Source organism: Gopherus flavomarginatus, chromosome 7 (genome assembly GCF_025201925.1).
Source record: "Gopherus flavomarginatus isolate rGopFla2 chromosome 7, rGopFla2.mat.asm, whole genome shotgun sequence".
NCBI classification, from domain to species: domain Eukaryota; kingdom Metazoa; phylum Chordata; order Testudines; family Testudinidae; genus Gopherus; species Gopherus flavomarginatus.
In genome coordinates, this window is record NC_066623.1 from 87,526,499 (window position 1) to 87,553,781 (window position 27,283).

Here is a 27,283-nt window from a genome sequence, read left to right on the forward strand (position 1 = left end):
TGCTGGAGAATTGGGCAGGGCCTGAGAAGCATCCCAGAAGGGGGCTGTGGAGGTGTCAGGGACCCTGCGGCTGGGAAAGGAGCTGGGGGCGGCCCCTTCAACCTAGGGGCGCCAGGCTGGGCTTGGAACACCCTGGCGAGGGCATCTGCCCCGTGCAATGCCCTTGGCCGCTAGAGACGGTGCAGCGTTTCCCGCCCTCTCCGAGCGGTGTCGAACGCCCAGCGCTCCCACGGGCTCCTGCAGGCAGCCCCAGCTCCCCGAGAGCAGGCGTGGGCGGCGCCGCGAGGGTTAACTCCCCGCCTGCCGGGCTGCGAGGGGTGAGCGCCGCCAGCTCACGCCCCCGGCCGGAGCCGAGCGCCGCTGTCAAACGCGCCTGGCTCTGCGAAGGCAGGCGGCCCCCGCCCGTCCTGCCCCCGCCCCCTTCGCGGGATGCCCGGGCCGGCAAGGGGCGGGCAGATGCCGGGCGGGCTCCCACCAGCGGGGCACGCGGGACGGCGACTGAACCCAGCAGGTGGCCGGCGGTGAGTAGCGGCCGTGCCGGGCTGCCGGGGATCCGCTACCCGCGAGCCCAGCGGCGGAAAGTCCCTTTGGGCAGGGGCCGCGCGGAGTCCCGCTGGGGCGTTGCCTGGCCCCGGGGCCGCAGCCGGCCGGAGGGCGCTGCTCCGCGGGGACCTGCCCCACCGTGGGTCTCGGGGAGTGGGATGCGCTATGCACCTCTGCGGGGCGGGTCACCGCGCGCCGTGTAGAAAGGGGTGGGGGTCGTGCCCCCAGGGAAGTCACTGGCAGAACACCCATTGGCGTCAGTGGGGCCAGCATTTCACCCAATTTCTCTATGCACGTGGCTGAAACTTTCAAATCCAGGCAGGGGGGCTACCTTGGAACGGAGCTGTGAACCTAGATCCCCTGGCACTGCTTTGAAAAGCCCAACCTTTGACTATTGTCCCTTGGCTGTCAAACACAGGTAGTGGCTGATCTGTCCGCGGAAAATTGACCACCAAAATCTCTGTGCTGCAGAATGCTGTTTGTTATTAGTTATTGCAGTCTAGTTGTGATACCACAGTGATGGGTGCAGTATAAGAATCTGGATAGCTAGAACAAATAGCTCAAGCAATGCAATGCCTAATCAATACCTGCTCTCAGATCACTTTAACATCTGTGCTCAGATATCTAATCACCTGTAATTCTAGACACATTGTTCTGCATTGTTTTGCCTATTGTCAGGGTAGATAAACATTATCTCACTAGGAGGAGCAAGTATTTTGCACCTTATTTCAAACCAATCTTTCTGAAAAGCCTGTCCTGATACTGGCAGCAGGGGTGGCACATTACAAGAGGACCTTTGTGATAAACTTATTAATGCTATGACTATGAAATAAACTACTTAGTGTAAGCACTCGATTAAGCCATATTAGCAAAATGTATGCTTCCTGTGTTGACCTATTGTTAAGAATAAATGAATAATTTAAAAAGATGCTGTGAACTAATGTATTGTGAAATCTATACCACTTACTGGTGAATGGAAGGGCAAATCACTCATGGGACTCATTGTTTTAAAGACTTACACTCACTAGCATCAGTGTGAAATTACAGTTCTTTGTTTACAAGTTATTGCATGATTTTTCACAAATAACTGTTGCAACACTCTTCCCATTGCTGGTGACAGTGATTAGTTTCCACAACGTAACGTAAATATGACCATATATTTTTCGGTTGTCTATTATGCAAATATTTGAATTTACAGGTATCACATTTCCACAACTCATGCATCAACAGACTAGTCACTACAATATTATGTTAATTAAAAATGTTATTTTACTCCAGATAAAATGTTTTAGCTGTTTTAGATAAATTGCTGCTTCAGGTTTGGGCTTCATAAAAAAATGTGGCAAGTTTCCACAAATAAAAAGCAATGACATTAATTTACTATATGTGTTTGTCAAGGGTGTGCTTGAGAAAACATTGCTTCTTCGTATTTTATTTTTCCCTGCAATGGAGGGTCAGGCAGGTAGGCATAATATCCATCCTGCCGCAATGAAAATTTAGAAGAGAACATTGTATGGGCTGTAATACATTGCTCCTTACACTTGGAGCGCTGTTTAATCCAGAATGGCCATTTGTAGCCAGATGTGTAACTTTTGTGCTGTAGCGCTGAGAAAACTGGCCTGCATTTTGGTTTTTGTCCTCCTTTGTGCAGTTCTCAAAAGTATGACAGAAAATACAGCAAAACAAACCCTGTGGTGTGGTGCAAAAATGAGAGTTGGCTACGTCATCCTCAATGTTTTTTATTTTAATTTCAGTGCAATTTAATCAGGAGCATTCAGCAACAATGAGGCAGTTGCTATCAGCATGAAGGGATCATATTTATTGTTCCTCTCCCCCCAGTAATGTGAGAAGGGGTGTTGGAAAATTTGTGCAGTGGGGGTGCTGAGAGCCACTGAACCAAACTGTAAACACTGTATCTGATGGAAACCACTTCAAGCTAGGGGGTGCAGTAGCACCCCTATTCTACCATCTATGAATGTGAGAGACCTGTGTTTAAAAACCAGACTGTGCATGCCTGCCCTCTTGATGCTATTGTGAAGTCCAGTCACTTCTGTGCCCCTACGTGCACACAATTGTTCATTATCAGCTATACAAATACAGCTTATGAGTTTGATAGATCAGTGCTGCGCAGGACACAAATCGAGACAGTGTTTTCCCTTGCATGTATATGATGTAGCAGAAGATAGACACAGTAAGACAAAATCTACTGGGAGTTGTTTTGGAAAATGATTTGCATATTTTATCCTCCTTTTTGGGTTTTTTTGTTTGTCTTTTGGCATGTAAGGAAAAGTTATCTATTCCTCCATGAGTTATAGTTATTCTCATAATAAGTCAGATTCATGGCCATATATCTTCTGATTTCAAATGACATGATTCTGAGCAAAAGCCAGAGCTGAGGAGACATGCACGTTATGTCACCTACAATTATGTACCTACCATAGATCAGAGTCAACTCCTTGAGGGATGACAAAAAGCAACCCTATCCAAAGAATCATGTTCTCTTAATTGTACTGATTACATTTTGTTTTAAGGGAGGCTTTGTTTCTGGCTGAGGTGGGTGTTCATTGTACATTAGTTATGCACAAAACAGTAAATAATTAATTTAAAAAGTAGAACTGTTGATCATCAGTAAGCTAGGCAGAAAGTTCTGAAGAACAGAATGGTATGTGGGCTCTTCAGCTTGAAAGCTAGAGGACAGGTATTTGTAAAACATGCCTGAAGAAATGTAACAAAATACAAAAGCTGTCTGTCTGTCTGGCTTTTAAATATTTAAAATGCTGTGATTGTTTCCACATTTAAAGGATAGTCTGCCAGCTCCTTTCAAAGTCCTATTCAGGAAGACTTTAAATGAAAGCTTTGCTATGAAGTTTTTATTTTGGACTCCATATGAAGACTTCCTAAACCATAATTTCAGAAGATCTTAAATTACCAAAGCCTGGAACCTAATCTTGTGGTAACTAGTGAGTTACTGGGTATCTGCCCTTAACAGCTTTCCGTAGTGGATCAGGGCATTGCAAATGACTCTGATAAGGTAGCTTCAAACTAGACAGTAATAAAGTTTAAAGGCTCAAAGAGCCTAAACTTCAGACTAGCTGTGCCTTGGTAACACTATTTTAAATGTGTCTTGCAGCTCTAGACCTTCCATTGTCTGCAACTTCCTATAAAGGAACAGAGGTATCATTCACACAGAATAGACTTTCCACTTGAGTCCCAATAATGTTTCTACCTGAATTAAAAGATTTATATCCATCAGTCTTCTGTACAAGTTTCTGTGGGTGGCTGGTAGCATTGCTCAGACAGCCCATGCAATTGCATATTTAGTTTTAGGTCTCAAATCTCTCTTGGGAGAGAATAGGGTATAGAAACCGAGTAGTCTTTTCTTAAGGCCCTTTGTTGACTCGACATATCTTGGGTACAATACAAGGCTGTTTGGTAAATAATAAAACCTCAGATGTTAGGCACCAAAGGCAATAACTCAAGGACAAGTGACTTATGCTGCTCATACATACAAATCCATATGGCATCACAATTTGAACTAAAAAAAGAGTATCCTTTAAAAAAACTGCATTACCCCAGAAATGCATAGGGCTGTCACAAGAATCTAGGGCTCTCTAATTAGAGAATAATTCCAAATGAATATTACATAGGTGAAACATTTTAATGGAAACAGCAATAAAGCTATTTAAAATTGGACATAAAAAGGTTGGCTGCTCATGCAGTAAGAGCTTAAAATATTATCTGGTTACACTTTTTACAGCCCTTTTGTTTTCTAATTTGTGCAAGCTGGGTTTTTAAAATAATGCTTTTAAAATGTATATTCCCAGTTGCATGAAAAATGGACTAAGTCTCACAAAATCTCAACCACAGGGAATTCTAAGGGCATCAACTTAAGTGCTAAAAATGAATCTTCTGAGATCCTGTGCTTCTCTCTAGATTCTTCCGTACAAAGGTTTTGTCAACTCCCAAGGATAGTAACATAGAGAAGCCGTTATCGAAGCTTCTGAGACATTCCTGGACAAGCTTACGTGTTTTTTTTAGTTCAAAATAGATAGGTCATGATTTTTGTAAATTGAAACTTGTGTTTCGAGACTTTCTCTCTGTTGTACTTGTAATCTATCGATTTCTTTTTAAAATTAACTTGATCTTTTAAAAATAACCAAACAAACACCAAAGTGTTTACCTCTTTAAATTCCCTGTCATGGTTACATATTAACATTTTTGGCTTCTGCTGCATTACACACCCTTTCTTGTTCTTTTTGAGCTGAATGCATTTCTTGGGTTATTGGTGCAATGATACCGCTGGGTTATTTCATATGCAATTTCAGATGTGTGCAGGTGGAGTTTAGAAAATGCATTAGCTCACACTTACTTCGGTAAATGGATATTGTTTTTATATGTAGATTGAACAGTGTGGTTCCTACCAGTCCTCACTTTTCCAAACTTCAGTTTTTGAAACTAATCTAAGGAGGGGGGCATTCTATAATGTATTTACAACATTGGAAAGTAAAGGAGTTATGACATCAATTTTCTAACCAGAAAAATGAAGGGCAGCTTACAGACTGAAAGCACATTATATCTTTGTGAAGTAGAAGAGGCAGAAAGCTCCTTTTTCTGGGAATGACTATGCAAGTAAGATCTCTCCATTGAGGAAGCATTCCCTAAGGCATAACCTGAAGTTCTGACAACAGTTTGGGCAATGATTGCCTAGGCAATCTCTTCAGTAATAACAGGGTGATGCAGATGGAGCTCACATTAACATTTTTCTCAGTTTTACCTTTACCTACATATGTGGCTGGATATCACTGGTGCTCAGCACTGCTTTGCAAGCTCCAATGACAGCTTAATTAGAAGAACCATGAGGTATGAGAGTTCAGGAGACTTATCTCAGCTATTGGACCAAAATAGAGAGGCAACTGATGCCATAAATAATAGTTTCTATTTGTGAAGCACATTTCTTTATTGGATTTCAAGGTGCTTTATATATGTCTCTATTTTATATAGATATCCCCATTTCACTGGTGGTGAAACAGAGGCACAGAGAGGTTAAGGATTTGATGGAGGACACAGAGGGAGTCTGTCACAATTGGAAATAAAACACTGTGTCCCAGCTCCTACTCTGGTGTTCTAACCACTTAACCACACTGAAGCCTTACAACAGCTCTTAAATATACTGGGACAATTTCCCCCCACATATGTTCTAGTGATTTTAAATGGGATTGCGCTGGTGTAAATGGAATGAGAATTTGGCTAAATGTGCGTGAGAAGCTGATTTGGGCACTCCGTGTTTATCCAAACTATTATTGCAATGAGATTATCTAGAGTTACATTACATAGGTAAAAGAAAAGGACTAGAAAACCCTCATGCTTCTGCTCATAAACCAAGATCCAGCAGATGGAGGGGTTAGGAAGAAACCTTCTCGAGGGGCTGGTTATTACATGACTGTGTCCTGTGAGGTTTCTTGCACTTTCCTCCGAAGCATCTGGTATTAGTCTCCATCAGAAACAGGATTCCTCAGCCTTAATCTGGTATAGCAATTCCTGTGTTCCTGTTAGATAATTGAAAGTGCATAGTTCTTTTTTGTCTTGCTGTGTTATGGTCCCTCCAATATGGAAAAAAATCCTATTGAGCAACATGTACTACTGCTGAAGGTAATGCTAAATCCGGAAAAAAAAACACTAAAGGTATTGAGCTCTAGAAATTGGTGGTTTGACCTTAAAATATGATATTCTGTAATGATCTTCCTGTTTCCAACTTTTTTCTGAGCTAGCTGCCATGGAACGAGGGAATAGGGATGACATAATTTTCAACTCATGACTGCAGTGTAGACCTAGTGCAGGTTTCCTCTTGCCAGAATTTGAGAACATCTTCAAATTAAGAGCTGTAGGAAGGAGACCCTTTATTTTGAGAAGTTATGAGAGAGAGACTGATTCAGAACTAGCATAAGAAGGCAGATTGCTGGGCACAAAAACATGACCTTTTGCACTTTTTTTTTGTGTTATGGTGGAAAGAAAATGCTCCATCCTTCTTGAGATTTTTTCTTTTAAAAAGCCGTAAAATATCAAATGCTCAAAGGGCATAAATGTGCAATAACTTCTTAAAGCATTGTTGTCATGTTAAACCAGCCTTGTCAAAAATTCCAACTAGACAAGCCATAGCTTTGGCCTCCCACCACCTAAATATCTTCCAATCTTATCTGGTAACAGTGCTAAGCAAGTAAATTAAAGGTCACATCTACACTAGGTAAAAAGGTGCATTTTAAACATGTTAACTAACGTGTTGAATATGTATTAAATCCTATGAAGACAATTACGTTGTTCTGTTGTTAGCTGGTGAGAGTAAACCCTAGTGGGGAATCAGCCAGCGGGAGTCAAAGGATTGAATTTTCTTTGTATTCACCCAGCTCCCGGGCTGGGTGTTCCTTTTCTCCACCCATTCTTCCCAGTTGGCCATCTTGCCATGTTATTCAGCCTGGAAGGACAGTTGAGATGTTTCCCCTAACTCATCCTTTTGTTCATTCTCAGTTTCCTCTGGTTAACAAGGTTCCTTGCTTTTCAATTCTTCAGCCTCTCCCTCACACTGAGTTTTTTTTCTCCTGGTTCCTGCTTGTGATTTGTGTGTGTGCGGGGAGAAGTAAGGTGTAGGGAGGACAGGAACAGACTGGCAGTGTTATAGTAGCATGCATATGGCTCCTGTGATCATGGCAATAATAGGCAGCAAGGAAGGGGGGTAAGAGGAGGTATAAAAGCATAAAGGTGTGCTTTGGTGAAAGGGGCAAGGGCAGGCCTTAGTTTGAATATTTTGGGGGGGGAATTCTTTCCCAACTCCAAATGTGATAATCAGTTAGGTCCTGACCACATGGGCGAGATCCACTAGCCAGACACCTGGGAAAGAATTCTCTATAGTAAATCTGACCCCTCCCCTCTAGTGTCCCATCTCCGACCATTAGCAATATTTGTCAATAGCAGTCACAGAGGAGCCATAGGCAATTGTAGGCAATCTCATCATACCATCCCCTCCATAAATTTTCCAAACTCAATCTTGAAAGAAGTTCAATTTTTTTGTCCCCACTACTCCCATGGGAAGCATGTTCCAGATTTCACTCCTCTGATAGTTAGATATCTTTGTCAAATTTCATACCTAAACTTATTGATGGCCAGCTTATATCCATTTATTCTTCTTCGAGTGATTCCTCATATCGATTCCATTTAGGTTTGCGTGCACTGTGTGCACAGTCGTCGGAGGCTTTTCCCCTAGCAGCACCCGTTGGATCAGCTGTGGAGCCCTCTGGAGGGGCGCCTCCGTAGTGCTGTATATATTACCCTGCTGACCCGGTGCCTCCTCAGTTCCTTCTTACCTCCAGTGACAGTTGTTGGAACTTTGGCGTCTTGCTCAGCAAGTTCTCCATGTTTCTCTAGCTCTATTTACTTTAGTGTTTGTTTCCTTAGTTATTTTAGTAAGTTATTAGTTAGTGTAGTGTTAATAGCTCACTGTTGGGAGTTTGGGGGGAGTTCCCTTTCACTCCAACCACACTCTCCCTGGGGACTTGGCACGCCTAAGTCCTAGGGGTTCAAGCCCTGCAAGTCTTGCAACAAGCCTATGCCAATGGGTGACCCCCACAATGCTTGTTTGAAATGTCTGGGGGGGAACCCATCAGGTGGATAAGTGCAGGATTTGCAAAGGGTTTCACCCAAGAACAAAGGAGGAGCAGGACTTTAGACTGAAGCAGCTCCACATGGAGGTGGCACTTAGACTGCAACCAGCATTGGTGCGGCAGGGCCCAGCACCGAGTGCATCAGTGCGTAGTGCCCTGGCAGTAGCAGAGACGGCACCACAGAAACACTCTGGACGAGACCCGCAGCACCTCCACTCTCTGGTGCAGAAGCAATTGGAGACGACTCAGCACTGGTCCCATTCCCCTGTCAGAAACAGTACTGGAAACAAGTGAGGAGTGGTTCCCCAACTTCAGGACCCAACCCCTCAGAACTGGCCAGTGGGGCATGTGCCAGGGAAGAGCCCCCAGTGCAGAAAACTTTGGAGCCAGCACCGTCGACTTTGGTCCCGTAAGGGGGGCCATTGAGTCCGGTGCAATTGGACTCCCTGTGTTAGGTGGTGGAGAAGGTACAACTGCCTTCCATCCCAGACACATTTGAGGCTATGAGAGACCTCGTAGACATGACAGCACGACGGTTCCCTGCCCTTTGCGCCAAGATCCCGATGCCACAGCAAGCGGCATCATCCTGCAGAAAGCCTGCAGTGCTCTTCCCCTCAGCGCCATCGGGGACAAGATACTGCTTGGACTCACGGCGCCGATCAGACTCGTGGCACTGTTTGCACTCATGGTGCCAATGTGACTCGCGGCACTGCTCCAGGTCCCATCAGTGCTCCCATTTGTGGTGTCGATCGCTGTCATGCAGTAGTTCCTGGTCCTGACACAGTCTGTCTCGGGACCGTTCCAGGTCATCGCGCACCGCTCCCTGGCCAACAGCACTCAGCATCGCCCTGGCCCTCATGGTCTCAGTCCACATCTTCATGTTCAGAGACGGGATCTAAAGTCTTGGAGCAGGCCCGATGCAAGCTGGCAAAGGGCAGACCAGACAGGCGTGTGGCACCATGGCCCATGCTATGTCAGGGGACAGCAGAGTGGCCATTTTGACCCCCATAAGTGTACCACCAGGCCCAGGGCACTCAGTCCAGGGGCTCCCATTCGGCGGCATCTGAGGCAAGGGTCCTGGAGGCAGCAGCCAGCCATCCCACCTTGAGGGATGCAGAGGAGCTACCAGCCCTACCACGTCCCCTGGAACCTATCTCTGTTCCTCACCCTGACCCTGGGGTGGCTGACCCTGGATTAGAGGCAGGACAGGAGGTAGCAGAGGACCGGGAAGGTCAGAAGGACCCAGTTCCCTCTCTGGCCTCCTAGTCTTCCTCCCTGGATGAGGCTGTGGCGGGCACCTCGACCTCTGGGCCTCCCCCTATAGATAGCTGTGCTACTGGGAACTCCTATGGAGGGTGGCACGGACTATGAACCTGCAGGCTGAGGAGGTGGTAGAGTCCGAGGATCCTATGGTGGATATCCTGGCACCAGAGGGACCATCTAGGATTGCTCTACCGCTCATCAAAACTATCCAGGCAAATGCAAAGACCATTTATCAGACACCGGCCTCCATCCCTCCCACCGCCAAGTGGCTGGAGAGGAAATATTTCATTCCCTCTAAAGGGTACCAATACCTGTGCACACACCCGCAGCCCTGTTCCCTGTTTGGTGACTACAGTGAATGAGAAGGAGAGGCAGGGGCAGCAAACCCCAGCGCCTGAATCCAAGGATGCCAAGCACCTGGATTTATTCGGGCGCAAAGTATACTCCACAGGGGGCTTGCAACTCAGGATTGCCAATCAGCAGGCAGTCCTGAGTAGGTACAACTTCAACTCCTGGAACTCTGTGCTGAAGTTTAAGAAATTCATATCAGTAGAGTCCAAAGAGGAGTTTGGGGCTATTGTCAAGGAGGGCAAGGCAATTGCACAGACCTCTTTACAGGCCTCACTGGGTGCTGTGGACTTGGCGGCGCACATCTTGTCCTCAGGCATTGCCATGAGGCATAGCTCATCGCTGCAGGCCTCGGGGCTTCCGCCCAATGTTCAACAAACTATGCAGGACCTGCCTTTCAATGGGGTGGGTCTGTTTGCTGAACAGACAGACTCCAGACTGCTTAGCCTAAAGCAGGGTTTGGCAACCTTTCAGAAGTGGTGTGCCGAGTCTTCATTTAATCACTCTAATTTAAGGTTTCGTGTGCCAGTAGTACATTTTAACTTTTTTATATAACTGAACTATTGCATGTAAAGTAAGTAAGGTTTTTAAAATGTTTAAGAAGCTTCATTTAAAATTAAATTAAAATGTAGAGCCCGCCAGACCGGTGGCCAGGACCTGGGCGGTGTGAGTGCCACTGAAAATCAGCTTGCATGCCACCTTCAGCGCACGTGCCATAGGTTACCTACCCCTGGCCTAAAGGATTCCAGGGCTACAATGAAATCCTTGGATATGCATACCCTAGCAACCCAAAGAAAGCCCTTTAAGCCCTAACCGCAGCAACAGTGGTCATAACCTCCTCGGCCATGGCAGGATCCCTACAGACGCAGGGACAGGAAAGGCACGTGCAAGCCCTCCCATCCTCAGTCTGGGCACCAAGGCCTGACTTTACTTTCATCGAACTCAAAGCAGTCATTTTCAAGGTGCACCCGAGGATGGAGCACCAATCTCAGCACCGGATCCTTCCCTTTGTTTTCTGAATAATCTATCCCTCTTCTACCGTGCTTGGTCCCAAATAACATCTACCATGCGAAGAACCCAGCGGTCCGAAGTGGGATATTCTCTCCAAATTTGCTCTTCCCCTCCCTTCCCTCCTACCCCCCTTCCCTGTCCCTCTTCAGGGACCCCTCTCATGAGCAGCTCCTTACCCGGGATGTAATCTCTCCTTGCCAAAGGGGCAGCAGATGAGATTCCTCAGGAGCTAAGGGGAAAGGGATCTACTCCTGCTATTTCCTAATCCCCAAGGCAAAGGAGGGTCTCCAACCATTCTAGACTCGTGAGGACTCAACAAATTCCTGGTGAAGCTGAAGTTCCATATGGTCTCCCTGAGCACGATTATCCCTTCTCTGGATCCAGGAGACTGGTATGCCACCCTCGACATGAAAGACACTTACTTTCACATAGCCATTCGCCCCACGCACAGGCGATTTCTGAGGTTCATGGTCAAACACTATCAGTTCACGGTCCTCCCATTTGGTTTGTTGACAGCCCCCTGAGTTTTTACCAAGGGGATGTCAGTCATAGTAGCCTTCCTTCGCAAGAGACAGGTGTACCCCTATCTTGATGACTGGCTGCTCAGGGGGTGCATCAGGGAGCAGGTGGAATCTCAGGTCCGGTTTGTCAGATCTGCTGTTGAGAGACTGGGCCTCCTCCTCAACATGAACAAGTCAACCTTGTCTCCAACCCAGAGAACAGAGTTCATGAGAGCAGTGCTGGACTCTGTGCAGGCACAAGCATTTCTGCCGGAGACACGATTCCAAGCCATGTCAAACATCATTCGTGGCCTCAGGCGATTCCCGACCAGTACTACAAGGGGTTGCCTACATCTCCTCGGCCACATGGCAGTCTGCACTTATGTGGTCCAGCATGCCCAGCTGAGGCTCAGACCACTGCAAGCGTGGCTTGCATTGTCCTATCGCCCAGGACATGACAACCTGGACTTAGTAATGACAGTACCAGAGCACGTACTTGAGTCCCTCCAATGGTGGCTCGACCCTTGGATAGTGTGTGAAGGAGTCCCCTTCAACAGCCCCCAGCCCTTCTTGTCCCTGGTAATGGGTGCATCAGCTCTGGGTTGGGGTGCACATTTGGGAAATCTTCAAATGCAGGACATATGGTCTTGGGACGAGCTCTCCCTTCATATCAACATCAAGGAGCTCAGGGCGGTACATCTAGCATGCCAAGATTTTTGGGCCTGGCTGCAAGGCCAGTGTGTGGCAGTGAGGACAGACAACACCACTGCCCTGTTTTACATCAACAAGCAGGGTGGAGCCCGTTCCTCCTCCTGAGTTGAAGTCCGCAGGCTTTGTGAGTTCTGCATAGCCCACTCCATTCACCTGGAAGCATCGTAGCTCCCAGGGGCTCAGAACAACCTGGCAGACCATCTCAGCAGATCGTTCCGCAATCACGAGTCGTCCGTCTGTTCAGACATCATACACTCTATCTTCCAAAGGTGGGGGTTTCCCCAGGTCGACCTGTTTGCCACCAGGAAGTGCCCGATGTTCTGCTTCTCGGTCACGGATGCGTTTCTGCTACCCTGGGGAGGCTGCCTGTTGTACGCCTTTCCACCGTTTCCTCTGGCGCACAACATTCTTGTCAAGGTCCGCAGGGACAGAACAGAGGTAATCCTGGTGGCCTCGACAACGCTGGTACGCCACTCTCTTGGAACTGTCACTGGACGCCCCAATTGTGTTGCCCTCCACCCCGACCTGCTCACTCAGAACCACGGTCGCCTGCTCCACCCAGACCTCAAGTCTCTCCATCTCATGGCTTGGAAGCTTCATAGTTAAACTCCATGGAACATCTGTGCTTGGAACCTGTAAGGGAGGTCCTACTTGGCAGGAGAAAATCATCCATCAGGGCCACTTATCTAGCTAAGTGGAACAGGTTCACTTGCTGGTGTGCCCAGGATCACAGACCTCCAATCCAGGTGCCTATACCATTCATCCTAGAGTACCTTCTGCACCTGAAACAACAAGGCCTGGGAATGTCATCCATCAAGATACACTTCGCTGCATCTCGGCCTTCCACCCAGGAGTATTTGCCAATCCCATGGTGGGACGTTTTCTCAAGGGCCTGGAACGTCTCCACCCCCAGATTAGACAGCCAGTCCCTACATGGAATCTTAACTTGGTCCTCTCCAAACTAATGGGGCCTCCGTTTGAACTGCTAGTTACTTGCTCCCTCCTCTATCTATCATACAAGGTAGCTTTTCTGGTCGCTGTGACCTCAACGCGCAGGTCTGAGTTGAAGACCCTCACCTCTGACCCACCTTACACGGTCTTCCACAAGGATAAGGTGCAATTTAGGCCTCACATGGCCTTTCTTCCTAAGGTTGTGTCACATTTTCACACTAGTCAAGGCATATACCTGCCTGTTTTCTTCCATAAGCCTTATGCCAGTAACTGTGAGCACAGATTGCAGTCTCTGGATGTTAAGCAGGCACTAGCCTTCTACATCGAATGCACTAAGCCATTCAGAAAGTTGAACTAGATATTCATAGCGGTGGCAGACCGGATGAAAGGGTTCCCGGTATCATCGCAAAGAATATCTTCCTGGATCACGTCCTTCATCTGCACGTGCTTCGAGTTAGCCAAAATCCCAGTGTCTGCATTAACGGCACACTCCACACGGGCACAGGTCTCATCAGCAGCATTCCTGGCCCAAGTCCCAATCCAAGAAATCTGCAGGGCAGCAACTTGGTCCTCAGTGCATACGTTCACCTCTCATTACGCCATCATCCAGCATGCTAGAGATGATGCAACTTTCGGCAGAGCCGCGCTCCAATCAGCGATTTTGTAATTCTGACTCCACCTCCTAGGTAAGGCTTGGGAGTCACCTAATTGGAATCGATATGAGCAATCACTCGAAGAAGAGAGAACGGTTACTCACCTTCTTGTAACTGTTGTTCTTCAAGATGTGTTGCTCATATCCATTCCAATACCCACTTGCCTTCCCCTCTGTCGGAGTAGCTGGCAAGAAGGAGCTAAGGAGGCCCCGGGTCTGCAGGGTCATATATTGTGCACTATGGAGACGCCACTCCAGGGGGCTCCACAGCCGACTCAATGGGTGCTGCTAGGGGGAAAACTTTCTGACGACTGTGCACGTGGCGTGCGCACACCTAATTGGAGTCAATGTGAGCAACAAATCTCGAAGAACAACAGTTATGAGAAGGTGAGTAACTGTTCTTTCTTAGGCCAACATTGGCCCTTAACTTAAATAACTCCCATCCCTCCCCAGTATTTATCTCTCTGATATATTTATAGAGATAATCATATCTTCCTTCAGTCTCTGTTTTTTTTTGTTAGGCTAAGCAAGCAAAGGTCTGTGAGTCTCCTCTCAGAAAGGAGGCTCTCCATTCCTCTGTTCATCCTAGTAGTCCTCCTCTGCACCTGTTCCAGTTTGAATTAATCTTTCTTAAATATGGGAGACCAGAATGGAACACAGTATTCCAGATGAGATCTCTCCAGTGCCTTGTGTAATGGAAATACCAGTTCCCTATCCCTACTGGAAATACCACACCTGATGTATCCTAGGAGTGCATTAACTTTTTTCATAACTATGAGCATCATGTTGGTGACTCGTAGTCACCCTGTGATAGACCTGGGTGTATTGGTCATTTTCCTTCTCTGTCACTTCCAACTGATACGTTTCCAATGTATAGCATAAATTCTTGTTGTTAGACCCTAGGTCTGGGGTGGACAAACTTTTTGGCCTGAGGGTATTTAAATTATATGGTGGGCCATGAATGTTCACAAAATTGGGGGTTGGGATGCCGGAGAGGGTGAGGGCTCTGATTGGAGGTGCGGGTGGGGGTGGGGCCAGGGATGATGGGTTTGGAGTGCAAGAGGGGGCTGCGGGCTTGAGGTGGAGCAGAGGGGTTTGGCGTATGAGAGGGGGCTCCAGGCTAAGGGGTATGGCCTCTGGACTGGGGATGCTGGTTCCAGGGTGGGGCCAGAAATGAGGGGTTCAGGATGGGTGCAGGAGAGGGCTGAGGGTAGGGGTTGGGATGCAGAGGAGGGGCTCTGGTCTGGTCTGGGGCAGGGGGTTGGGTTGGGGGGTGAGGGCTCTGGATGGAGTTTCAGGCTCTGGTGTGGGGCTGGGGATGAGGGGTTTGGGGTGCAAGAGGGTGCTCTGGGCTGGGATCGAGGGGTTCAGAGGGTGGGAGGGAGATCAGGGCTGGGGCAGGGGGTTGGGGCATGGGAGGAGGTCAGGAGTGTGCAGGCTTTGGCTGGTGCTTACCTCAGGCAGCTCCCGGAAGCCATGGCTTGTCCCCCTCTGGCTTCTATGCAGAGATGTGGCCAGGCGGCTCTGCGCACCATGCCACCCCTGCAGCTCCCATTGGCTGTGGTTCCTGGCCAATGGGAGCTGTATAGCTGGCAGTTGGGGCAGGGGCAGCGTGTGGAGCTCCCTAGCTGCCCCAACGCGTAGGAGCTGAAGGGGGTACATGCCGGCTGCTTCCCAGGAGCTGTGTGGAGCCACGGCACGTGAGGAACAGGACAAGACCCTGCTCCCCAGTGACAGCTCGAGGGCTGGATTAAAAAGTCTGACGCAGCCCATGGGCCATAGTTTGCCCACCCCTGCCCTAGGTGCATGACCTTACACTTTGCACTATTAAATTTCATCCCATTTCTGTTGTTCTAGTTTTTAAGGTCATCCAAATCTTATGAAATTCCACTCGTCCTCTGTATTGGCAATACCTTCTAACTCTGCGTCCTCTGAATTTTACTAGCACACTTCCACTTTTTGTGCCAAGATTATTGAAAGTCAGTACCATCTGATGGCTGTTTAATCTTCTGCATTAAATCCGTTGGCGCTCGGTACAGCTCCTAGTGAACACATCACAATAACAGTATCCTGGCTGATGTTGATAGTCAACCCAGACAGGCCAGAGTGAGACGTAATAGGGAGAATGAACTATCCCTCTCTTCATCTTTAGTAGCGATCTGTCCAAAACAGTGTTGACACAATATATGAAAGCTCATGCCACTGCTGCTACCTATGCTTCATCTTCCTTGTGGGTGAATAGGAGACTTTATTCTACAGGGCTGTCAATCCAGAACCCATGGCCCACACTTCACTTTTATTTTCACAAACCAAAGCCCCCTCCCCCACCACTTTTCTGTCCTCTGCACCCTTGGACCTAGTTTATTCTAAAATGTAATACAACGTATTTTCACCTTTAATCCATTCATATAAACTAATTTACTACTGATAGGAGTTTTGTTCATGCATTGAGAATGTGCCTTAAATAGTGTATGTTTACATATTATATCTATTAACATGCTTCAGAAACAGGAAAATACTTCACAAGTAAAAGTTTGATGTTGCTAGGTTAGTAAACTGGAAAAGATGTAGGATTTCTGTGTTTTGCTGTCTTAGCTGGGTATTGGGAGAAATGATGGGCTTGTGGTTCAAACATAGGACTGGGAGTAAGATCAGGGTTCTGTTTCTGGCTCTCCATGTATTTTCAAGCATATCATTAAAACTCTGAGCTTCAGCTTCATCATCTGCAAAAAAGTTAACTACTTAATGTTTAAGTCCCTGATTCAGCAAAGCAGTTTAGCACTTGCTTAACTTTAAGCTTCTGCTTAAGTCCCATTTGACATCAAGATCAAGTTAAGCATGTGATTTAATTTAATTGGGGCCTAATCAGAGTGACTATATTAGAGCAGTTTTTCCTTCAGGCTGCATTTCCTTTTGCTCTAGTTCTACCTGATATGAAAATTATTCTCTGGGAACGTTTACACTCAAAGTGTTTGTAGCACAGTGCTTCAAGCAAAGACAAGGTATGAAATTTAATTCATGTTTTTTTTTCCCCCCCTAGGATGTAAGGCCCTGATCCAGGATGAACGAATGCCACTATGATAAACGTATGGACTTTTTTTATAACATGAGCAACACTGACACAGTAGATGAGTGGTCAGGGACAAACCTTGTTGTTGTTTTATGTTTTGGGACCTTCTTCTGCCTGTTTATTTTTATTTCAAATTCACTGGTCATAGCAGCTGTGGTCAAAAACAAAAGATTTCATTTCCCCTTCTACTATCTGCTGGCCAATCTAGCTGCTGCAGACTTTTTCGCTGGCATTGCCTATGTATACTTGATGTTCAACACTGGCCCTGTGTCCAAAACGCTAACTGTTAACCGATGGTTTTTGCGCCAGGGGCTTCTGGACACCAGCCTGACAGCTTCTCTGGCTAATTTATTTGTGATAGCTGTTGAGCGACACATGTCAGTAGTGCGGATGAGGGTTCACAGTAACCTCACAAAGAAAAGAGTCACTTTTTTAATTTTATTGATCTGGGCCGTTGCTATTTTTATGGGGGCTGTGCCTACTTTGGGTTGGAACTGCCTTTGCAATATCTCAACCTGTTCTTCCCTGGCTCCTATTTATAGCAGAAGTTATCTGATATTCTGGACTGTCTCCAATCTAGTTGTTTTCTTCATTATGGTGGTGGTTTACCTAAGAATCTACATGTACGTCCAGAGGAAAACTAATGTCTTATCTCCACACACTAGTGGATCCATCAGCCGTAGGAGGACACCAATGAAGCTTATGAAGACAGTCATGACCGTCTTAGGTAAGACAATATTGAAAATTATGTAAAAGGATCTGTGTGCCTGTCAAAATTTAACTTAAAATCTCTTGGATATTGACGTGCCAGTGCTTGCTTGCCCACTTAGGCGATACAAGATGTCACACCATGAAAAATTACGAAGCATAGGGCCAATCAAGTTGTAGACCAAATGTCTCCTCATCTGGTAGTTGGTTAGACAGTTTGGTTGTAGGCAGAATGCTACAAAATGGGTTTTTTCTGTAGTTAAAAAAATTCAGAAAGGTCTCTGGAAGGAGAAGGTTTGACAAAATTCACAGCAACATTACTAACATATTTGTCTGGATTAAAATAATAAAAACTGGGAGTTGCAAAGGAGTCTAAGGGAGTTAGGTGCCTAAATCACATTGAATTTGAAAATCCCAGCCAGAGAGTAAGTTTTTTGTGGGTATTTAACCTGTAGGTGTAGGACTTAACCAATGAAACTCTAAAATTGCTTGAGACCTGCCTATTTCACTGTGCCATATAGCTGTAGCCCACAGAGGTGTTTCAACTGGAACTTCCCTCCGTATCAGAGAGAGAGCTGTCAATGGGGAACGCTCAACCTTAGGTTAATTTCTCCACTGTTAATCTGTAAAAGCTCAGTTTTGTTGACTTTCCGGACACACAGGTTGGCCCGTCTTCTTGCCCAAGTTTTGGAGAGGGGGAGTTGTGATAAGGGCTTGTAGTGGAGTGCATGTTAAGGGAATGTTTGTGTATTGGTTGTTCTGTTTTTGGGAAAACTGCTGGGTTTTATGTTGTATTTTAATGTTACCGTTATAGTCATCTAGAGCCCTGGATGGGCACTTTATTTTCTTTCTCTTAACACTTTTTAAATAGATAATGAAAGTTTGCAACATTGAACAGGGCACCAAATATTACAATACTCCTATTATGGGTATATTGTTCTGTTGTCTGTAACTCTGAAATGGTCTGGAACTCTGAATAAGACGTTACGGACTTCAGCTATGGAGGAGTTGGGGCTGTAGGACTCTGGGCGGGGGGCTACTGATCCTCGAGGCCGCCAGGGTTAGCCCTATGGGAGAACTGGGGCTCGGCATTTAGACCTGTGGGGGAACACTGAGGCTTCAACCCTGCAGCTCCACTCCCAGCTACTGCCCCATGTAGGGCACCAGGGATTGGAGCTTTGGTTTCAACTGGGGGCGGGGCTTGGGGCTTCAGTTACGGAGAGAGCGCTGGGGCTGAAACCAGTGCTCCCCTTGTAGCTAAAGCCCCAAGCCCTGGCACCCCCTGTCGGGCTGAAGCCGGGAACAGAGCCACAGGGCTGAAACCCCAAGCTCCAGTGCTGCCCCCCCAGTCTAAATCCCTGAGCCCTGGTACTCCTGAGGGTCAGAAGACCTGAGCTGCCCTTCCGCCCGGAGCCCTGACTCCCACCCCTGCCTACCCTGTGGCTGAAGCCCTGAGGCAATACAGTATTTGCTTTTTTTAATTTTTTGGTGGTTGCGCTGCTGCCTGATTGAGGACTTCTGGTTTCACAGGGTGTCTAGTTAACCGGTAAGTCCATAACTCTGGGTTCATATCTTTAAGGTTCTACTGTATTGTGTGTTCACCTGTCATCTGATTTTTTGAACTCCACTTGCCCATCCCCAGTGTGCGTGACAGTTAGGGTTGCCAAATCTTGCTGGGTCAGGTGATTTTAGCTTCTGCTGCAGGTGCTTTCACCCCCTACATCTGCCAGTCCGCCCCACATTTGCCCAGTTCCCACACCAGTTCTTCTCCTGAAGCTTCTGGGGTTGGAAGCTTCTGAAGGAGATGGAAGTGCTGCACCCCCTTCTCCCCCTTCCCAAGCTGGGTGCTGCGGGGAGGGAGGAACAGAGCTGACTGACCCTCTGTTCACAGGGAGGGAGGATGGAGCAGGGCTGCCCTGAGCTGCTCGGCTCTTTCTGCTTCCCCTTCCCCTCCTGTGAGACTGGTGTCTCCCTTCTTCTATCCCAGAACTCCATTCAGTTCTTGAGTGGTAGGAGAGGAGAACTCTGCCTACCTCCAACAGCAGCCCTCCTTGGTTGCTTGTCCCTGGGCAAGTGGTGAAGGCAGCCAATCAGAGTGGGTTTCTCCCCGTAGGCAGGGTTGAAATTCACAGGAGTGCTAGACCTGCTGGCATCCTGGCGAGACGACTCCAGCTCTAGCTGGACATATGGAGAAATCAGGAGAGTTGGTGATACTGCATCCACTTGGCCACAAGGGACTGACAGAGGGTGCCGGTGGTATTAGCCTCCCCTATCCCACCAATGTACCTGGGCCCTGTTCTGTTTCTGGGAATGAGAAAAAGATACTCTGCCAATTGGGATCTCTGCCTCTGTAATTCACTGTTCAGGGTCCAAACAGCTTCAGTGATGATGGTGCTTTCGCAATGTAATTAGGAAGTGGTAGGAGAAGCTGCATATGGAGGGAGTGAAGAGGTCTGGGGGCATTGTAGGGAGCGAGTTGCAGTTCTCTGAGTCAGGGCTGCCCATCCCATCACAGTCTGGGCTGCACAGGTGCTGTGCTGAGGTGATCTTGTACTCCATGGAGGATACAGCTCAGCTCTCCCACCCCAATGCAACTCTTTTTCCACTGGGGAAGGAAGATGGAATCACTTTCTGCAGCTTTCCACTGGCTGAGATTGCCAGTTATCTCCTTACACAATGCAAAGTGGCCTTTGCAGAGTGGGGAATCCAGTCTGAGATCTCTAACTCGTTTCAAATACTTCACTAATCCCATCAATTTTAACAACTTTTAGTTCCTACAGACTGGGGCTAGATTTTATCTAGTGACCCAGAAACAAAAAGCCTCAGAATTTCATTATGAATCCCCTGTATCATTCAGTTTCTGTGTCACTTAATCAACAATTGTTTTTTCTAAAAGGATATTGAAAATATCCATTCTGTTTTAATAACTCAGTCATCTTATATTCACCAGTAATTAAATCATAACCAGCTGATAAGAAGCTGTCAGTTAAAGCCAGATAAATTCAAATGAGAAATAAGGCACAATTTTTTTTTTAACAGTGAGGGTGATTAACCATTAGAAGAAACTAATGGAGGGATGTGGTAGATTATTTCCTTGAAGACTTCAGATTCAGGCTGGATGCCTCCTGGAAGATATGCTTTAGTCAATTGAAAGTTATGGAAATCAGTGCAAGAGTAACTGAAGGAAATTCTGTGGCCTGTATTATACAGGAGGTTGGAGTAGGTGATCTAATGGTCTCTTCTAGACTTAAAAATCTATGAATTAGGCTTTCCATTTCTTTGGGGCTGACTTAGTAAAGGCTTTGTCCAGCTCTGATGCCATAAAAGACAGCACAGGAACATTTGGTTTTGAGGCTTGAGGGGTGTGGGAGGCTGTTTCATGATTCTTCGGTGGCTGTAGCAGTGCAAAAGCCAAATTTATGTTTTGTTTAACTGGACTCCACAGTTTTCAAATATAAATCTGCTCCCAGGATTATAAAAGTTGCAGATACAAGCTTTGCAGTAAGCGCTTAAGAATGCTAAGGAAAACAAGATGACCCTGAGCATCCTGCTTTAGTAGCTGGTAGAGATATATCTTATCTGTCCAACAATGAATAGCTTCTTTCATAACCATCCTGCACATATAATGGTATTTAGTGCATTTGTCTTGTAGCAGCTATTAAGAAGGAATAGCTTTGTTGTAAAGAAGACAGTTTCTGTGTGTACTATATAATTCTCAGATAGCAATGCTATGGAGGAGGCATGTGTCTCCAACACAAGAAGTTTACAAACTAAGAACAGTTATCTTTCCTAGGCTGTGCCCAAGGGCATTGTTTACAGAGTCTGGCAGTCTGATTTATGCTAGCATCTCTGGTCCTAGTGGAAGCACCAAGTGGAAGGTTGTAGTGTTAAAGGACCATTTGTGGTAAATATCATGAATTACACATATATGGAAATATACCTAAATAATACCTGACTTTCAGATCTACCACTAGTCCTTCAAGGAAATTTCGAGAATACAGTGCTTTTGTCATCTGTGGCCAATATTATATTGCTCCAAACCTGTTGTTAAAATTAATTCATCCCTTTTTAGTTTAGGTTAATCAGTAATTAATACACTGTTGCTGTCCTAATTGTTGATGATTTGTGTTTGGGCTTTGAAAAATCATAACACTGGACTATAAATGGCATGGCGACAAAGCTTTTAACCTCTTAATGTTATGCACACACCATAGTAACTCTTCAGAGGGAGATCTTTTTCAACAGAAACTACTCAGCATCTGTTCACAGTCACCTTTAATATATTTTCCCCACTTACTCAGATGGGTAACATCAGTTCCTTCTGGCCTGCAAGAGATTGCATGCGACACGAAGGTATTGCATTTAGCTTAAACGCCCTGTGTTGCAAGCAGCTGGCTCCTTTTATTATCATCTCCTTGGCTGGGTAGAAAACAGCATCACTTGAAGCTGCAAATACAAACTGCTATCCTTTCTAGGGGATAGGCATGCAGATGGAGTTAGCCAGCCTTTGAGATAAATAGAGGGGAAGAATTTAGATATTTGAGAATGAATAACTGCAAAATAAAGAATCCTCTGATTCTTATGCCCTGCAGCTCACTTTATCTGTTTAATGTTTAACCAAAAATCAAGCAATATTTATCTATAAAACCATGTCAGATTAGAAAAGAAGTTAAGATTTAAATGTTTAACTTCCCTTGTATCCATCTGAAAATTCCTAAACCATTGTAATCTTTTGTCATCCTTGTAATCCAAGTCTTCTCTATACATATTGGGGTAAAAACCATCAGGATTGCTGCTTCTTTCTTTACGCACTGAACTCCCAAAGTAACACCCTAACTCTCTGATCCAGCACTAAAAACCAAAAGGATGTAGGGATCACACTGTGCAGCTCACAGTACCTGCAGGATTCACTTGGCTACTGATTTGTCATGGCATTTTTAGGCAAATTCACCTGCTAGCATTGGGGGGTGGCATTTCAGGTCCGGAGGCAATGACCGCGGTGGCCGGATCTTCAGCCACCCCGGTCATCATCAGCATTTAGGTGGAGGGACCTGGAGCAGGGGGGCGTGGGGAGGGCTGCCTGCAGCAAGTAAGGGAGTATGTGGCACACAGAGGAACCACTCCCTGCCCCAGCTCACCTCTGCTCCACCTCCTCCCCTGAGCACGCTGCCCCGCTCTGCTTCTCTTCCTCCCAGGCTTTGTAGCGCCAAACAGCTGATTGGCGCCGCAAGCCTGGGAGGCGGGAGAAGTGGAGCAGCAACGGTGTGCTCATGGAGGAGGTGGAGCAGAGGTGAGCTGGGGCAGGGAGCTGCCGCATGGGTCCCTGGGCCGGGGGGAGCCTCAGGGCAGAGAGGGGGCGGAGAGCTGCCACAGGAGTCGGGGGCGCAAGGTGGAAGTTTCGCCTAGGGCGTGAAACATCTTTGCACCCGCCCTGTTCACTTGGTGATCATGGCAAAAATGACAAAATAATATTTAGCACTTTTGTGTATAGCACCTTCAATGAAAGGACATCAAAGTGCTGTAAGCCAGCCTAACAAGATAGGGCTTTGTCAGGACACGCATGGACTAGTGGTTAAAGCAAAGAATAATGGTTTATTGATGTGAAAGTTCGTGTTTTTTTCAAAGACTCACTCATCCATTGTTAGACCATTTTTTCCTCTGTTACTTTCCCATGTTTCTTTCATGTTACAACATGTTGGGAGCGATGGCATGCAATGCTGGATCCAGTCCTGCTCTGGGACTCTTTTTGAGGGAGCAGCGTGAAGTCTTTTCTCTCTTGTTTTCTGTGGGATGTTTATGAAATGAAGCTCAACTTAGAAAACCCTCCCATTTGGAAGGAGAAAATTGCCATTGCAGAGTTCTCAAACATGTGCCAAACATGATCTTGACTAGATGCTTAACTGTGCAGTAGACTGTAAATAAGTGCTGCTTTTAAAAAAACACTCATAATAAGCAATTATCTGAACCTTTCTGCCCAAGCCATAGTTGCACATTTTTGTTCTGTTTATTTTGTTCACACACAAATAAACACTCACTGAAAAGGCTTCTCATTTATATTAATATTCTCTTGACATCACAAAAACAAAATACGCCAGCATGTGCTTAATCCTGAAATTATGACTCTTAGGTTTTGATGCTTCCTGTCTTCTGTGTAGTACACAGCAAAAAATATAGGACCAGATTCTTCACAGCTCAGACTGATTGCTTGGTACAAGACTTGGCAGAAGGGGCACAGTTGTCCTCCCACCACTAGTCCTCAGCTGGCACTGGGCAGGGGTCCTGATACAGATTACTGCCAAAGGCGATCATAATTTGAAGTGGATAAGGGACTGGACTGGGATTCAGGAGATTGGGTTCAATAACTGTCTCTACCATGTGCTTTCTGTGCGACACTGGGTAAGTCACTTCATCTACTCAGTTCCACCTCCGTAGTGTTAACAAACCTGGGGGTTTTATGAGGATAAAAATCCATTAACGGTTGTGAGATGCTCATATACTATGGTGACGAGAACCATATAAAATAGGTAATTAGGTAGACACATGCATAAGTGCACCCTGTAGGATCAGGCCCAAGGCCCAGAAAAAAGGGACATATAAAATGTGTTTAAATTTCTGGTTTTTTGTGTCAGGGTGAATCTTCTCCTGTTTCTGTCTAGTCCCATTGATTGTTTTAACATCTCACCTTTTTTGTTTAAAACACACAGCAAATTGTACTGCACAGTGAAACACTCTTTCACATCAGCAATTAACAAATAACTTCATAAGTTAAAATTTTATGGACTGGCTTGGAAATAATTTTTTAGGATGCTTTTAAATGTGCACTCTCTGGGAGTGGGCAAAGCACCAGCCACTGTGTTTCTAGCCAGGGGCGGCTCCAGCTTTTTTGCCTCCCCAAGTGGCAAAGTGGGGTGGGGGTGGAAGAGAAATCCGATCGGCAGTACTTCAGCGGTGGCTCAATCGTGCTGCTTCATTCTTCGGCGGCAATTTGGCGGCAGGTCTTTTGCTCCCTCTCTTCCTCTTCGGCGGCACTTCGGCAGCAGCTCAAAGAGGAAGAGAGGGACTGAGGGACCTGCCGCTGAAGACGCCATCCCTTTCCATTGGTTGGCCCAAGCACCTGCTTCCTTCGCTGGTGCCTGGAGTCGGCCCTGTTTCTAGCACAAAAGCATTTGAGTGGGGGAGGGAAGACAGTGAGTAGATGGCCTTAATTTCCTGTAGCTAAGATCTCTCATAAGATATGGTCCTACTGCTGTCCATTTGAACTGTAACAATGACACAACTGTGGATCATATTTTTCTGATACAGCACAAAACTATTCCTGAAATTTCAGAAAGGCTACACAATAATTATAAAGAGTATCATTTCACAGTTTGCTTCACTAATCGCTTAAGTAAAACACATCCTGCTCCCATTGAAATGGACAAGAAGTTGAGTATTAACTTCATTGGGTGCACCATGAGTCCCAACCGATGTCACAGGAAATATACATCAGCATGTTGTAGTGAGCATATCGTACTGCATGGTGAAACACCCCTTCAAATCAGCAATTAAAATATGACTTCACAACAAATAGCTTTTAAAGCTATTTTGGAAAGAATTTTTTAGGATGCTCTAAAACATGCAGTCATGACCAGGCAGGCTGTTTTTTAAACATGCTATGCAAAAAGTAGTGGAAACTAAATCACTAACTTCTTTCCTGTTTTTTTTCAGGTGCAAAATTATCTACCCAACAAATAGTTTAAATATTGCTATTTTGTACATTGTGGAACCAACACGTCACCATGCTTAGTGCTGATTTTAACCCATGGGGAGTTATTTTTAATGCCATGTGCTTAAATCCTTGCAGATATTCTGAAATAGAGAGTGCCTGACACAGCCTTAACTAGAAGTGGTTCTAGCAAGCACTGTTTATAATAATTACATCATATGTATCATCTCCATAAAACTAATTGTTCTGGCTAAGGCTCTACTGCACGTCTTTGCATTCTTTACAGAGTGTTGCGTTACCTAACAAAAACAGATAATTCCTAGCATGCTGCGTTTTGTGTTTGCTGGTACAAGTTACTTGAACTAGATGCAGTATAATGGCTTGGTCCAGCTCAGCCTGAAGCCAATGGCAGAATTGCCATTGATTTGAGGGTGAGCAGGATCAAGCTCTAAGTCAAGATTGTTTGGCAAAATAAGGAGACTGGATTTCTTATTAATTAAGGACTCTTCTGCTGGAGAAACTTCAGGCATATTTGACTAAAGTAAAAAAAACCACTCTTAACGTTCATGTTTTCTGATTTTGTTGCTTACTCTGCTTGCCATTTACAAAGCTGCTTGTGTTTTTAAACCCTGATTTCCACTCACAGGTCCCCTGCTCTATTTGACCTCTCAGCGAAACCATAGTGCTGCACATGTGAAATCACAATGCTGCTAGCTGTGATATCTCAGATACGCTTTGCTGCAGGAGGAAGCATATTAAGCAGCTGTCAGTATCAGCTGGGAGGCTGCAGTGAAATCCTACTGGTCAGCTCAGCTCTTCTGCGTAGAAGAATACCAGAGAGCAGAAGATACGCAAAGGGAAGATGGCTTGTAGCTGTGTTATTTCTGGGGGCATTCTGTGCCAAAGAATAAAAAATTCTGTGCACAGTATTTTAAAATTCTGCAAATTTTAGTTGTCAAGATAACACCGCATAGTCACACCAGTTTCAATTATTTTGGTAATTTATTTCAAAATACCTGTCAGCAAGTATGTCTGTCTGTAACAATACAGACACACCAAAAATGTCCCCCAGGAGTAGAAAGTTAAAGACAACCCAGTTCCTGTTCTCTGCCCTCTCCCTGAGCCCTGCTGGGGGGAGGGGGCAGACACTCACAATCTCTCCACCCCAAACCCCCCAAGCCCACATGCAGGGCCCTACCAACTAATACATTCAATCCCTCGGAGCCCAGGGATCCAAAGGAAGAAACAGCCTGATGCTCAGTCCCAGGCTTGCACAGAGTTTCCTGTGCACCATCTTCTCCTTCCCTCAGGGCATGCTGGGAACTGCAGCTGTCAGGAACCCTTTAGCTCCTACCCTCTCTCCACCCCTCGACCCCCTCCGGGCGGTATTTTCTGTATGTAAGCTGGGCTCTGTTGGCTCCAGAGGCCCCTAGTGGTAGCCAGAAGCACTGCAGCCCATTTCTGTGGGGGGAAAGGAAATTCTGCGCGCACAATGTTAATTTCTGCAAAATTCTGCATTGTGCAGTGGCGCAGAATTGCCCCGAGAGTAACAATGTCATATGTGCGATTGGCACTCTGCTCTCCCTCTCCTGCCTTGGTCTCAGTTATCTGCTTCTCCTTCTCTGGGGTGTGGAATAAGGCGACGTCTGCTGTCCTCTTTGTGTTGAGTTCTGTGGGATGGATCCTGCAGTGTAAATTACAATAGGTTGGGCTTTGAACTGGCTGTATGGCTGCTGGCTTCTCCCTCAAGGCATCAAACTGCCCCTTCCCAAAGCCCTCCCACCCTGTTTCCTTCTGGTCCTGTTGCTCCCACTACTCAGCAATCTTTTCCTGTAGCTCCACTCTGACACTGGCCCTATCCTATGGTGAAAATCCCTTTCCCTGCTTATGGGAAAAGAGCTTCCCTCCACATCCCAGTTCCTGCTCCTCTCCCAGCTCAGACACCTAATTTGTACTCCTACTTCAGCGCAGGCTGCTGTCCCTCAGCCTGACCAAACCCCACAGGCAGATGGATGTGGGCAGACAGATTTGTCCTTTAAAGACAGGACTGTTGGGCTACATTCACATCTTCCACACAGGCAGGCACTCCATGTAGGGAACTCCAGTTCTTTTCACCAGTGAGCAGTTTCACTCTGCAGCTCAGATCGGTGCCTGGGTCCTGGCCATGAG

At 46.2% G+C, this 27,283-nt stretch overlaps 1 protein-coding gene across 2 annotated transcripts in view; it reads left to right on the plus strand.

Moving 5' to 3' along the window:
- The first annotated feature begins 447 nt into the window (after positions 1–447).
- LPAR3 (lysophosphatidic acid receptor 3) overlaps positions 448–27,283 on the plus strand; it is a 36,650-nt gene continuing 9,814 nt past the window's right edge. The window contains exons 1-3 of one of the 2 annotated variants that reach the window (XM_050962216.1): positions 448–521; positions 16,672–16,717; positions 17,282–17,428. In XM_050962216.1, coding sequence (XP_050818173.1) covers positions 16,693–16,717; positions 17,282–17,428 — 172 coding nt within the window. In that variant the 5' untranslated portion in view covers positions 448–521; positions 16,672–16,692. Of the gene's footprint in view, positions 522–16,671; positions 17,429–27,283 lie in introns of both variants that reach the window. The other variant, XM_050962215.1, reaches the window with a different exon arrangement.